The sequence below is a fragment of the Carcharodon carcharias genome, chromosome 30 (assembly GCF_017639515.1).
Source record: "Carcharodon carcharias isolate sCarCar2 chromosome 30, sCarCar2.pri, whole genome shotgun sequence".
Classification (NCBI taxonomy): domain Eukaryota; kingdom Metazoa; phylum Chordata; class Chondrichthyes; order Lamniformes; family Lamnidae; genus Carcharodon; species Carcharodon carcharias.
In genome coordinates this window covers 4,183,223-4,198,559 of record NC_054496.1, presented here as the reverse complement: position 1 = coordinate 4,198,559, position 15,337 = coordinate 4,183,223, and the positions used below count along the sequence as shown (strand labels likewise).

The 15,337-nt window shown below is 42.0% G+C and overlaps 1 protein-coding gene across 1 annotated transcript in view; it reads right to left on the bottom strand.

Moving 5' to 3' along the window:
• Positions 1-15,337, bottom strand: part of LOC121271278 (hemicentin-2-like) — a 125,781-nt gene that overhangs the window by 92,132 nt on the left and 18,312 nt on the right. The window contains exons 3-5 of the mRNA XM_041177126.1: positions 14,857-15,171; positions 12,856-13,134; positions 910-1,161 (exon numbers count right to left, since the gene is read on the bottom strand). Of these exons, the coding sequence (XP_041033060.1) occupies positions 910-1,161; positions 12,856-13,134; positions 14,857-15,171 (846 nt within the window). The remainder of the gene's footprint in view (positions 1-909; positions 1,162-12,855; positions 13,135-14,856; positions 15,172-15,337) is intronic.

Here is a 15,337-nt window from a genome sequence, read left to right as displayed (position 1 = left end):
CAAGGTAAGATACTTCCCACCTGAACATCACTGAAGCTGCGTACAATACACATCTTCATTTTACAGAGAATCTGGTTCCTAAATAGCCCCTGCTCTGTGTTGAGTCACCTTCAGCCAACCCATAGTGGATTTGTTCTAACTTTAAATTGATTTTGAAGAATGTGGTTCAAACATTTCAAAATTCCATTATCACTATCCCAAAAATCCATTGTAAAGCAGAATGTGAAATGGAGGGAAAACTTTGTTTGAAAATTACTCCTCCATTGCTTCATCCCTCTGATTTCTATAACCTTTCTCAGCAACTTGATACCTTGTAATATTAAACCAATTCTAAATATTTTCTTCCCTCATTAGTATCGGTCTCAGTGTGAAGATGTGATAGGTACATAGTTATCTGATCTTTTCTTGGATCTTGCAAAGGTTTAAAATGGATGCTAGGAGACTGATGGTTAATCTCTCCCCTGCCCCCTATCATTTTCTGAGAGCCTAATTCTGTGAGATATTCAGGAGGAATCCTTTGTTACATCCTGCGGTCGATGTATGTTTGCCCTAAAGGTGCTATAATGCAACATTAAAGATTTTTTGCAACTTTTTAATGTTCATAAATAGAAAGCCAAATTGTTGAAATGGACTGAGACAGGGATCCTTTGTTAACCTGAAGGATTTTAAGATGACAATGTGCACCTCCATACCAGTTTCTGCTCTATACCATGAAGGAGGTGAGTAACCTTCTGTTTTCCCCACTCTCCTTTATTTGATAATGCTTCATAATCCCAATTGAGATTAGTGCCTCACTTTGTGTAATCTAATTTTGTGCTATATTGCCAATTATCAACACAGCAACATGAATAAACATAAATCAAACACCACTATTTTCTTTTGCAGGTTAACACAAGATGTTTTACTCACTGTATACAGTGATAATTTTCATCTGCAACAGACTCTCTGGGCATTTTGCCAAACATGTCACTTTGAGAGACCATTGTTGGATACTTGAGGAATAAGCAGTGCGCCATTGAGCACTATGATTTTGATCTTTTATTCCTTCGATTATTATGTTATCTGTTGCACATGTTGTACTGCAGTTCACCAGCAAAGAGTCTCCAAATGCCACAGCAGGGGGGTTTGCATTGATCCTCATCTCATTTCCAGCCCTGATGTCTGCCGAGAAAAAAGAACAGAAATTATAAGGATTGGGAATTCTTTGAGAACATGAATATTTGTGAACAAATCCCCAAGCTTTTTATAAGGGAAAAATACTGCAGATGCTGGAAAGCTTAAAACAGAAAATACTAAAAAAACAATCTCAGCAGAAACAGAAATACCTGGAAAAACTCCTCAGGTCTGGCAGCATCGGCGAAGAAGAAAAGAGCTGACGTTTCAAGTCCTCATGACACTTCAACAGAACAATTCTTTCAGTTCTGTTGAAGGGTCATGAGGACTCGAAACGTCAACTGTGCTCTTCTCCGCCGATGCTGCCAGACCTGCTGAGTTTTTCCAGGTATTTCTGTTTCTGTTTTTGTTTTGGATTTCCAGCATCCGCAGTTTTTTGCTTTTAACAATTTCAGCAGGTCTGGCAGCATCTGTGGAGAGAAACAGTGTTAACATTTCTGGCCAATGACCTTTTGTCAGAATTGGATGAGTTTATTACTTGGCTCTTTCACTTCAGCCTCAAATTACTTCAGTGCATTTCTGACCAAGATCTTTATTACATTTGGACAGATTTATGAATAATCAAGTGTCATCTGTGCCCAGAGTGCAGGATGGCATGGCACAATGGGAAAGAATGCTCAACATCATTTGTTGAAACCTCTAGCCTTGCTAAGGGCATTGAGATTCCCCTGTAGCTGCCTGAAAAGAGCCTAAGGAATTAATTTGAGGATTGAGGTGGATTTCTTTGCCACAGTGACCATCATGCTGACAAATGGAAGCATCTTGAGACCTCCATGTAAAGGCTCACAGAGATGGCCAATTGTAGCTTTTTGAAAAATGAACTCTTATGACACAGAGCCCCTCAGTGGCTACCTCACAGGACTTGGTGCTGCCGATAAATTCCCTGGTGGGGTTAATGTCTGGTGGGCTCTATCTGCTGTCATGACACCTGATTCTCCACTCCTGTAACCTCCTCCTCCATGGTAATGACATAGAGTGGAATGTTGGAAAAGACCAGCCTTGACCTGTGGAGATGTGGGCGGGGAGGGGGTCATGGTTTGTAAATATTCAGGTGGTCTGAGCAAGGAGGAGGCAGTGAAATTTAGAGCAGGTCACAGATGGAAACCAGAGGGGAAAAAAGTGCTTGAGAAATCTTTCTAAATTAGGGAAATCAATAAGCAAAGTTTTCAGATTCTTCAAATCTCCCAAATTGCTGACTCCTGCTTAGATCAAATTACAGAGGAAGCTGCTGCGTGACATTAGTGAAAAATAGAATTGGAGTCTAGTCTTTATGCACTGACAAGCTTTTATTCACAAACAGAATGACTTGCATTTATATCGCGTTGTTATGTTTTCTGGTTCTCAAACACTCGAAATAATCACACGTTTAGAGTCAAAATGCTCAAGTTTCATCGAATGTTTTTCTTACAGCTCTCCAAGTGGCTGCTGGCCTGATAACGTTGTTCCTCCACATACACACATAATTGCAACGTGACAATGATTGTGGCACCCTGGATATACCTTCACATAACAATTTGTTCCTAATTCTTTGATACAAATAATTTAAAAATGTAACATCTTTCATTAAAATAATACCTCTATATCAATATAACTGTTCAAATCATTAACCTTTTTCAACCTAAACTAAAGATGTTTACAATCTACTTTCATAATTAAACTAAACACCTTGTTTTCTTTTTTTGAAATCATTATTCAGGGTATCGCTTAGATGGCAAGTTCAATGATGAGTGCAGAAGAGTGGGCCGGAAGCAGCACCAGGCATACCTAAAAATGAGGTGTCAGTCTGGTGAAGCTACAACGCAGGACTATTTGTGTGTCATAAAAAGGAATCAACCTGCGAAATGCAGAGCTAAGCGATCCCACAATCAATGCATCAGACCTGAGCTCTGCAGTCCTGCCACATCCTGTTGTGAATGGTGGTGGACAATTAAGCAACTAATTGGAGGAGGAGGCTCCACAAATATCCCCATCCTCAATGATGGGGGAGCTGAGCACATCAGTGCAAAGGGCAAAGCTGAAGCATTTGCAACCATCTTCTGCCAGATGTGCCAGGTGGATAATCCATCTTGTTCTCCTTCTGGTCTCCAGTCTTTAGCCAATTTGATTCACTCCATGTGATATCAAGAAACAGTTGAAGGCACTGGATACTGCAAAGGCTATGGGCCCTGACAATATTCCAGTAATAGTACTGTGCTCCAGAACTTGCTGTGCCCCTAGCCAAGCTGTTCCAATACGGCTACAACACTGGCATCTACCCGGCTGTGTGGAAATTGCCCAGGTATGTCCTGGACACAAAAAGCAGGACAAATCCAACCTGGCTAATTACTGCTCCATCAGCTTACTCTTGATCATCAGCAAAGTGATGGAAGACATCTTCAGCAGTGCTATCAAGCAGCATTTACTAAGCAATAACCTACTCACTGACACTCAGTTTGGGTTCCACCAGGGCCACTCAGCTCCTGACCTCATTACAGTCTTGGTCCAAACATGGACAAAAGAGCTGAATTCCCGAGGTGAGGTGAGAGTGACTGCCTTTGACATCAAGGCAGCATTTGACCAAGTGCAGCATCAAGGAGCCCTAGCAAAACTGGAGTCCATGGGAATCAAGGCGAAACTCTCCACCAGTTGGAGTTGTACCTAGCACAAAGGAAGATGGTTGTGGTTGTTGGAGGTCAGTCATCTCAGCTCCAGGACATCACTGCAGGAGTTCCTCAGGATAGTGTCCTCAGCCCCGACCATCTTCAGCTGTTTCTTCAATGACCTTCCTTCCATCATAAGGCCATGAGTGGGAATGTTCGCTGATGATTGCACAATGGTCAGTAGCACATGCAACTCCTCAGACACTGAAGCAGTCCATGCCAATATGTAGCAAGACCTGGACAAAGTTCGAGCTTCGGCTGACAAGTGGTAAGTAACATTCATGCCACACAAGTGCCAGGCAATGACCATCTGCAGCAAGAGAATTCCCTTGACATTCAATGGCATTACCACCACTGAATCCTTCACTATCCACACCCTGGTGGTTACCATTGACCAGAAATTGAACTGGACCATCCATATAAATACTGTGACTACAAGAGCTGGTCAGAAGCTGGGAATCCTGCAGTGAGTAACTCATCTCCTGACTCCCTAAACCTGTACACCATCTCCAAGGTACAAGTCAATAGTATAATGGAATACTCGCCACTTGCCTGGATGAGTGCAGCTCCAACAACCCTCAAGAAGCTCAACACCATCCAGGACAAAGCAACGACTTGATCGGCACCCCATCCACAAACATTCACTCCCTCCACCACCGACACACAGTAGCAGCAGTGTGTACCATCTACAAGATACACTGCAGGAACTCACCAAGGCTCCTTCCAAATCCGTGACCTCCACCACCTGGAAAGACAAAGGCAGCAGGTGCATGGAAACACTACCACCTGCAAGTTCTCTCCCAGTCACACACCATCCTGACTTTGAACTATATCGCCATTCCTTCACTGTCGCTGGGTCAAAATCCTGGAACTCCCTCCCTAACAGCACTGTGGGTGTTTCTGCAACACATGGGCTGCTGCGGTTTGTGAAGGCAGCTCACCACCACTCTCAAGGGCAATTAGGAATGGGCAATAAATGCTAGTCTCGCCGCAATGCCCACATCCACTGAATGAATTTTTTTTTAAATGACATTTTGTCTCCCTGATGCTGATGGTCAAACAATTCTTTATTGGGATGAGTGTGTCCATTTGCTGCTGAATGTGTCCCTCAGTTTGGAATGCTAGAGCAACTCTCTGATGAGGACTTGATGCACCTTTGTCTTGGGTCTCAGGGAGGCAAGGCTGAACAACTTTCCATCACTTCTGGTATGTAAGTAGACACCCTCAGTAGATGAACTGAAGACATATGACAGCAATAAAGAGAAGATGCCAAAGAGTGTCAGTCCAGAAAGCAACATTGTTTGACCCCATTGCAGATCGTAAGGGATTCTGATGATGCCCTTTCATAGCTGACCTTACCCATCATGTTGTCATGGAAGAAGGAGATCACATTGAGCAGCTTTGGCGGGTAGCCAATTTTCTCCAACAGCTTAAATAGACCTCCTCTGCTCACATAGTCAGATGCTTTGGTGAGATTGATGAAGGCAACATGTAGCGGTCTCCTTTGTTCACAGCATTTCTCTTGCAGCTGCCAGACTGAGAAGATCACATCAATTATAGATCATCCAGATCTGAAACCACACTGGGCTTCGGGGTAGATGCATACAGCTAGGATCTGCAGTCTGACAAGGGCAACATAAACAAATACCTTTCCCATGATTCTCAGCAGGGAGTTGCCTTGATAGTTGTTTCAATTGCTGAGGTTACTATTGTTCTTGGACTGAGTCACAATCTTTGCATCACACATGTCTGGGGCACTGCCTCCTCCCTCCAACAGAGACAGAAGTTGGTCAAGATCCTGAAAGAATTCTGGTTTCCCAAGCTTGAGTTGGTATAGCATCAGCACCTGGAGCTTTGCCCATGGTAAGTGAGTCAATAGCTTTGCTAAGCTCCTCCAGTGTGGGTTTGATATCTGACTCTTCCATGATAGGCAGACTTTCTATGGTGTCTAAGCTTCCTCAGTGACAGTGTTCTCCCTGGAAGGTAGTGTTCCACCCATCTCCCCAACTGTTTATTGCAGCTGTGATGACACCCCCCCCCCCATACCTTTATTTTCAATGGAGCCATTTGCTTTGTTGATGGTCTTGTTAACCTTTGCACCCAATCATACATGCCCCTAGAATTCCTTGACGAAGCCATTTGGATATTCTAGCAGAGTAGTAACCAGTGGTCAGTGACACACCGCCTAGCAGCCTGTTGGACTTTACTTTGAGCGACTCTTATTGCATTCAGAATCTTCTCACTGGGAGCTCTCTTGCAATTAATGAGAGAGGATCACTTGGCTTCAATGGCAGATTCTATCAGAGTGATGTCAGCCTTGAATCAATGTTTTTCTGTTCTTGCTTCCCACATGTTGAGAGTGCGGTATTGTAAATGATGTTTCAAAGTATGATCCATTTCACTTCTGCACTCTGTGTGGGAATGCTGGTGAGAGTCTGTTCAATCGAGTTGTGGAACTGTTGGTTTTTATCTGGATAGGTAGCATGGCCGACATTGATACAAGGATGGCATTTCTGCTTTGAATGTAAAAGCTTCAAGTGTTGCATTCTCACCCTAGTGGACACCAGTGAGTGATCTATATCACAGTCAGTGTCATGAAGCTTCATGTGTTGAGAATGCAGTTCAAAGAGTCGCGTCTAATGATGATCAGATCCAGCTGGTGCCAATGCTCTGATCTTGGATGTCTCCAGGATACCTAGTGACATGGTTTGTTCTGAATGGAAGTGTTGGCCGCACAAGCTCATGGTAGCAGCAAAGCTCAAGCAGTCTCTGTTTGTTCTCATTTATATTTCCCAGGCTATGATGTCCAAGGCAGGAGGGCCATGTCTCATGGTCGGTGCCCACATTTGCATTGAAATTCCCCAGTAGGTAAAGGTGTTCTGACTTAAGGATTCTACTGATAGTGAGTCAGGTTCTTCATAGAACTGGTCTTTTGCCTCTCTGTAGTGGAGAACAGTGTTGCACCGTTTTCACTCATGAGGTTAACTGGCACTTTCAGAGTTGAGAGGCAGGTAGAGTAAACACAGTCTGAATGATTTGTGGAGGGTTCTATCATCTGGAGCCGCAAGCCTACACCCTCCTCACGTGTTTCCTCCAAACTCTTCCCCTGCCAGATGAACAAGAAATGTTTTTCTTTCAGTGATCCACTCTCAGCGGATCTTGTCTCTTGTAGGGAAGGTATGTCAATGTTCAGCCTATCAAGTTCCATGTCAATCACAGCTGTCTTGCACACATTATCGGCCACCTACAAGTCTGCTCCATCTCCATAGGAATGGCATAGAGTGGAGTGCTGAGGAGAGAAACGTTATTTGTTTTGTGGGGATGTTTGGGGGGGTGGGGGTGGGGGGAGTGGATTTGACCAAGGAGGAGAGAGTTAAAAATTTGGGTCAGGTCTCAGTGGGAAACCAAGCATAGAAAGGCTTGAAAAAATGTTTCCAAATTACAGAAATCAATAAGCAAAGTTTGCACTCTTCAAAGCTCACAAATTCCTCAGTCCTGCTTTGATCAGGTGATAGATGGAGCTGCTGTGTGTAACAACTCAGATAGCCAGGTAGTGAAGGATAGAACCAGAGTCTAGTCTTTATAAACCGACAAGCTTTTATTCACAATAAAGAAAGACTTGCATTAAGCACCACTGATTATTTCCCAAAGCACTTCATAGCCAATGAAATAACTTTTTAAAATTGTAGTCACTGTTGTAATGTGGGAATGTACAAAGACATCATGCATCATAGATTTCAAACCCACCACCACAGATTCAGTCTGATCCTATGTTTAAGATCACATTCTAATCCCCTGTTAATGTCCATCATGTGAACACAATTAAACACACAATTGATATACTGTACCTCTGGATCTAATTGACCCAAAGTATGATGTGTTGCCTGGATTTACATCATGTGACAAGATGGAATTTAATGATATTCATTATATGCATGCGATTTCACATGAAAGAGAGGTAGACCAAATATAAACCGTACCAATTTTCTTCCAAAATACTAAATATAAACACCATTATCTTTAACATCTTATACATCGAGGTAGTGGAATTCAATCCTATTTTCACCACATTTGTGCTTTTGGAATGTCACAGAATTAAATTTTAGCTGTCAGGACAGTCTAATAAGGCTAAACAACGCAGAGAGTCCTGGATACTGGAGCTTTAATCACCATAAAAAGAGAAGGAAGGGCTAACTCAAGGATAACTAAACACACACCCTGAGTACTGAGCAGTTGCAATATAGATGGAGTTGAGGGAGGCCATTCTGCCCATCTTAACACATTCATATAGAAAGCTCCTGCAGTCCCTTCCATCCCATCACAGCAGCCAACAATTTCTGAAATCATTTGAGGGGTTTTGCCTCACTGGCCCTATCCTGAAATTTAGCCCTCTTTCAGTCTGGTACTGAATATCAACCTGCTACCCAGGTATAGAACCTTTCCGAGCAGGTATCACAACTAGTGAATAGTGCAACAGGCCCAAGGGGCTAAATGGTCTACTCCTGTTCCTCTATTCATTAGGGGCTTGGATTGAAGGAATAAACCCTAATGCATTAAAACTGGGGGTGTGCAAGAAGCCAGACTTAGACAAATGTAAAGATCTCAGAGAGTTATAGCCGGTGGAAGTTAAAGATATAGAGAGGGGAGAAGCCATTCAGAGGGATTTGGGGGTGAATTTATGCATAATTCTCCTGTTTGCTGAAACTCCAAGGGCAGGATCTCCCAACAACACACCAAGTCATTTCCATTTTCAGGTTGGCGGGGGCACAGTCGAGTTAGCTGTGTGCCTGCCGACCTGTCAACAGCCTATTGAGGCCATTGAAAAGCTAATTAAAGTCATTAATGGACCTGCCCGTCCAACCTTAAGGTTAACAGGCAGGCTGGGAGCTCTGGCGAGCTTCGGAAAAAGCATGAAACCTGATCCGTGGGTGGGATGAGGATTCATGGGAGTGTTTAAATTTTTATTAGTGGTTTCATTAAAAGTTATGGGCATGTCCCAACTCATGTGACAGTGTCACATGAGGGGACATGTCTGGGAAATTTTTTTACCATTTGTATTATAAATTTTAATTTCGAGCTGATCTTCCTGAGGCAGCACTTAGCCTCAGGGTGATCAGTGCGCTCTTTTGTACGCATGCAAGAAAGAGCACACTCCTGGCTGAGGGAATCCCGCCTTACAGGGAGTGCATGGCACTTCTGTGTGGACGTCACGCTGGGCGGGCCTTAATTGGCCTGCCCACATAAAATGGCGGCATGCCCCCAATCGGGGGTGCCGATTGGAGGCGTGCCCGCCTGCTCCTGCACTTCTTTCCCAAAGGGGGGGGGATTTTTCCCCGGAGGATATGGGCAGGAGAACCAGCACACAAACTCCACCCCATTATTTTTTCCAGAGTAGTTGGAAATACAGTTTTTAAATTGATGAATCTTGCTCCATATACATGTCTTTCACAGGTTATAGTTTCAATTCCTGATATGGATTTCCATTGGAGACTTGTGGATTGTTGTTGGGCTTTGCATTTTGTACTTTGTATTTTCCTGTTTTCTAGACCCTCCGTTTCAAGTAATAAATGATGGCTCCTGTTGCAAGGGCAAGTATGGACACCACTGCTACACTTGCTGCAGCTATGATAGCTGTTCTATCTGTGGGGAGAAATGAAAGTTGAAGAAATGACTTGTAAAACTGTATTTATATATTTATTCTAAAAATAACATTATTTGATCCTCATTTTTAATCTCCTAATGACCTTTTGTTCCATTTGTATCCAAGGAGAACTATACATTTTAGAGTCACTGGCAATTGTATGGTCATTTAGCAGACAGTATTCTCATAACCAAAGCAACTGATGTTTAATAACGGCCACTGAAACCTCTAGCACAGAATGGAACAGTCAAGGGCTGGATGTTGGTGTCTCTGCTCATGACATTACCATTAACAACTGTGTGCAACTCCACTGCGCTCCACATCACACACAAAACAGATCAGTAGTCCAACATTCTGCAACTAAATGGGTGTTTAATTTTAAAACTAACAGAAATAGAAACAAGAGCAACAATTGTTTATTCCTGTTTGGCGCAAAAGTAAAACAGGAAAGGTGGCCAAACCATGGCTTACAAGGGAAATTAGAAATAGTATTATATCCAAGGAAGCGACATACAAATTGGCCAGAAAAAACAACAGACCTAAGGAATGGGAGCAGTTTAAAATTCAGCAAAGGAGGACCAACGGATTCATTAAGAAGAGGAAAATAGAGTACGAGAGTAAGCTTGTGGGGAACACAAAAACTGACTAAAAGTTTCTATAGGTATGAAGAGAAAAAGATTGGTGAAGACAAATGTAGGTCCCTTACAGTCAGAAACAGAGGAATTTATGATGGGGAACAAAGAAATGGCTGACCAACTAAATATATACTTTGGTTCTGTCTTCACAAAGGAGGACACACATAACATACCCGAAATGTTGGGGAACACAGGGTTTAGTGAGATGGAGGAACTGAAAGAAATCAGTATTAATAGGGAAATATTGTTGGGGAAATAGATGGGATTGAAGGCCAATAAATCCCCAGGGCCTGTTATTCTACATCCCAGAATACTTAAGGAAGTGGCCCTAGAAATGGTGGATGCATTGGTGGTCATCTTCCGAGATTCTATAGAGTCTGGAACAGTTCCTACAGATTGGAGGGTAGCTAATGTAACCCCACTATTTAAAAAGGGAGGTAGAGAGAAAACAGGGAATTATAGAGCAGTCAGCCTGATGTCAGGAGTGGGGAAAATTCTAGAGTCCATTATAAAAGATTTAATAGCTGAGCACTTGGAAAACAGTGGCAGAATGGGACAGAGTCAGCATGGATTTATGAAAGGGAAATCATGCTTGACAAATCTATTGGAATTTTTCGAGGATATAGCTAGTAGAGTTGATGAAGGGGAGCCAGTGGATGTGGTTTATTTGGACTTTCAGAAGGCTTTGGACAAAGTCCCACATAAGAGATTAGCGTATAAAATTAAAGCGCATGGGATTGGGGGTAGTATATTGAGATGGATAGAAAACTGGTTGGCAGACAGGAAACAAAGAGTTGGAATAAACAGGTCTTTTTCTGAATGGCAGGCAGTGACTAGTGGGGTACCGCAGGGATCGGTGCTGGGACCCCAGCTGGTCACAATATGAATTAATGATTTAGATGAGGGAACTGAGTGTAATATCTCCAAATTTGCAGGTGACACAAAGCTGGGTGGGAGGGTGAGCTGTGAGGAGAATGCAGAGCTGCTTCAGTGTGATTTGGAAAAGCTGAGTGAATGGGCAAATGCATGGCAGATGCAGTATAATGTGGATAAATTTGAAGTTATCCATTTTGGTAGCAAAAACAGGAAGGCAGATTATTATCTGAATGGCTATAAATTAGAGAGGGGAATGTGCAACGAGACCTGGGTGTCCTCGTACACCAGTCGCTGAAGGTAAGCATGCAGATGCAGCAGGTGGTAAAGAAGGCAAATGGTATGTTGGCCTTCATAGGGAGAGGATTCGAGTACAGGAGCAGGGGTGTCTTGCTGCAATTATACCGGGATTGGTGAGACCACACCTGGAATATTGTGTGCAGGTTTGGTCTCCTTACCTGTGGAAGGATGTTCTTGCTATAGAGGGAGTGCAGCAAAGGTTTACCAGACTGATTCCTGGGATGGCGGGACTGATATATGAAGAGAGATTCAGTCGGTTAGGATTATATTCGCTGGAGTTCGGAAGAATGAGGGGGGATCTCATAGAAACCTATAAAATTCTAATAGGACTGGACAAGGTAGATGCAGGAAGGATGTTCCCGATGGTGGGGGAGTCCAGAACCAGGGGTCACAGTCTGAGGATATGGGTAGACCATTTAGGACGGAGATGAGGAGAAATTTCTTCACCCAGAGAGTGGTGAGCCTGTGGAATTCGCTACCACAGAAAGTGGTTGAGGCCAAACCATGGTACGTTTTCAAGAATGAGTTAGATATAGCTCTTGGGGTGAAAGGGATGAAAGGATATGGGGAGAAAGCGGGAGCAGGTTATTGAGTTGGATGATCAGCCATGATCATAATGAATGGTGGAGCAGGCTCGAAGGGCCGAATGGCCTCCTCCTGCTCCTAGTTTCTATGTTTCTATGCAAAATCCCTATTGGTCTGACTATAAATCCATCTCTTTGATCAAGACTGTGGTCACTTGATCTAACTTTTCCACTAATGCTTCCATCTGTTCGTTTCTTCCTCTAAATACTTAAGTTTTGTTTTGTAACCAGTGTATAAATGAAGTCATTTTGGGAGGATGGATCCTTCATCCTCTTTCTCCATCAGTGTTCCAAAATTCAAAACCCTTGTGTTGCTGCACCAATGCCATTCTTAATACAGCTACTAGGATGCAAATAATATTGGTGCAGACTCATTCTCTATCCAATGTCCTTTCACCTATTGAGCTGGTCTTTAAGATTATGCTAATTGTAGAGATAACCTGGGTCCTAAAATGCTTTGATTAGTTTAATCAGTAACTAACATTTGCAATTAGCTGACAAGAAAATGTGAAATTAAATTAAATGGAATATTCTTTCAACTTCAGGAGACTTAGGATAGCAAAGTGAGTTCCGGCAATATCTTGGCTGCTAACATAGAGCACTACAACCTTGAATAAAAACAGAAAGTGCTGGAAAAACTTAAGCAGATCTGGCAGCATCTGTGGAGATAGAAACAAAGTTAATGTTTTGAGTCAAATGGGTCTTCTTTGGAACTGAAAGACTACAATCTTGGCATGGTCATCCAGGTGAACATGTAGAGTGGAGGCAAAATGCTCCCTTGCATGAGAGGGAAGGCGATGAACCACTTTGGATTGTGTTGGTGGTCAGAATTAAATACATGGGAGCAGGTTTATTTCTGATCTCTCAAGTAGAATCCTTTAAAGCAGAAACAAGAAATAAGCAGAATAAAAACTAGTGCTGAAGTCTTTTCTTTGAAGTAGTGATTTACACTACAGGTTTACACTAAAGTTAAATGTTTTCAGCATATATCATTGCGATTTCCGACTGACCTTCAACTCTGATGTCCACGGTCTTCTCATCAGCTCCAAGTTTATTAGTGGCTGTACATTTATATATTCCATTATTTTTTGTTGTGGCATCAGAAATATGGAGGCTTCCTGAAGGATTAATCACAATATTGCTTTGTTTGGGATATTCCCATTTCAGTGTTGGCCGTGGATTTCCTTGAGAACCACAGATTAATATAATATTGTCACCATAACTGAAATTTACTGGGGACTCTGAGATAGTTTTATTGTTTGCTGTTACAAATGTTCCAATAGGTTCATCTGTAAAAGAAAAAAAGTTTTAAAATTATTTAAAATTTAACGAAGGCTGACTTCCATTTGATCTTGTTAAAGAGCAATATCTCCTTTTAACTAAAATGCTTTGTGCAATGTGTAAAGCTTCACAGAATTGATTTTGTGCCCAGACCTTTGCCATTGTATAAAAACAGACAGGGCAGATTCCCCATCAAATCTTGCTTCTTTCTAAAGAGAAATTGCTGCAGCATAATTCCACCTGGAATTAGGGATTATATTGGGGCATCCTGCCAAACTGCAGGACTCCACTATGCAAAATACCAACAGCTTCTTATTCTACTTCTATATCTATATATTCCCCCCAAAAAGCCTTGAATTTATATCACACAGAATATCTTTAATAAATATCTCAATGCTCTTAGATGTAACGAATTACTTTGAAATACACTGACTGTGGTGTAATTAGATATCTATGGTAAGATTGAGGTGACACTGTTGCAACAGGGTCTGCTGGAATGGGGGGTGTGGGTGTGGTGAAAGATTTGAACAGTGTATAAAGGATGTAATTAGGAACTTTGTTGGAGATGATATTTCAAACACCCAAAAGGCAGGTGTATATTGCGAATTTTACTATCTTACCGGTAAGGTTGCCTTTTGTAATCTTCCATGAGGGAATTTTCACAGGAGATGCACAATGACTGCAGCCAAACATCTTGAAAGTTTTTATGATTTTTTTGTCCCCAATGTTCAACTTAGTGAGAAAAGATGATGGTGGCAAAAAACGTTTTTTCAAAAAGTATTTAGATGGATTTTATTTGCTGTGTTTCTGCTGCTGACTGTTTGTAGTTTTTTCCTGTGTTTAACTGTTATATTTTGAGCATTGTAATTAACAACCTTTGTTGGTGCTTTCCACGTACTCATTGTTATGTTCAGAACATTCTTTCATCTCATTTCTGTTTGTGAAAACTTGCTGTGTATAAATTAGATGCTGCCACATTTCGCTACGTTATACATTGACCATACTTAACAGCTGTTTAATAACTTTTGAAGAGTTTTGAGATGTGTTTTGGATGTGAAAGGTAATATACAATTGCAAGTTCCCTACTTCTTCCTTACACTATGGCTGCACAGCTCAACCAAGAACAATTATTTAGATGCATGATCCCTTCCACCGCTTTAACAGAGTGATGCCACCACATCTTTTTCCTCAGCTCGTCCATGCCCTTAACAGCTAACCTTCACCTAATTTACTCATAATTTACTCTTGCTTCTCGAAAAAAGCCCAGCCATCGCAGAGCATTGCCTGTCTGAAACACATCACACTGTGCAAGGAGGCAGAGTTACAGACACTGCTCTTGCTGTGTGAGACGTCAAGTTCAAAATTAACCAATACCAACACTGTTTCCAGGGCATACTTGTGAAGATTCTCTTCCTGCCAAATCCTAAGGGGTTAATTCTTAGCTTAATACAAAAACAAACACTGTGGATGCTGGAAATCTGAAACAAAAACTGAAAATGCTGGAAGTACTCAGCAGCTAAGGTAGCACCTGCAGAGGGAAAAACAGAATTAATGTTTCAAGTCTGTGACTGTTCTGATGAACTGAGTATTTCCAACATTTTCAGTTTTATATTCTTCTTTCTTTAGGAACACAATATTAAAATGTAATCCAAAATATATTAATAAAAGCCTCATCACTCCAAGCATAATGTGGAATACGAGTCAACAAAAATTACTCAGTTGGAACTTACAGTGAATTTGCAGAGTCACAGAGGAGTTTGCGATTGGTTCTGTGCTGTTGGAGCCCAAGTCCACTTCTGCCAAGCAGGTGTACTCCTGTCCATCATCTGACATACTTGCAGTGAAACTGAAGACATTCCTCAATCTTTTATCTTCATCTGGTGAACCTTCTTCTCCTGTGGAATTACTCTGAACAATCTCTCCCCCTCTCAGCCATGTGAGTATGAGTTTATTGTTTGGATAGACCCTCGGACCAGTGCACTCCAGACTATATGTTCTGTTAACTTCCAGCACTTCAGGAAGTGGAGTAATGCTTATCTCTCGATCTGTTAAATGAGAATCACAATGAGTAGAAATCACTGAAATCAAGTACCTGAGCACTATGGAATATCCACTGTCACACAAAGTTTGTTCCAACCATATTTATAGCTTGTGATTCATTATCCCTCATTACCCCTTGGGAGAGACGGTGCCATAGTGGTGTTGTCACTG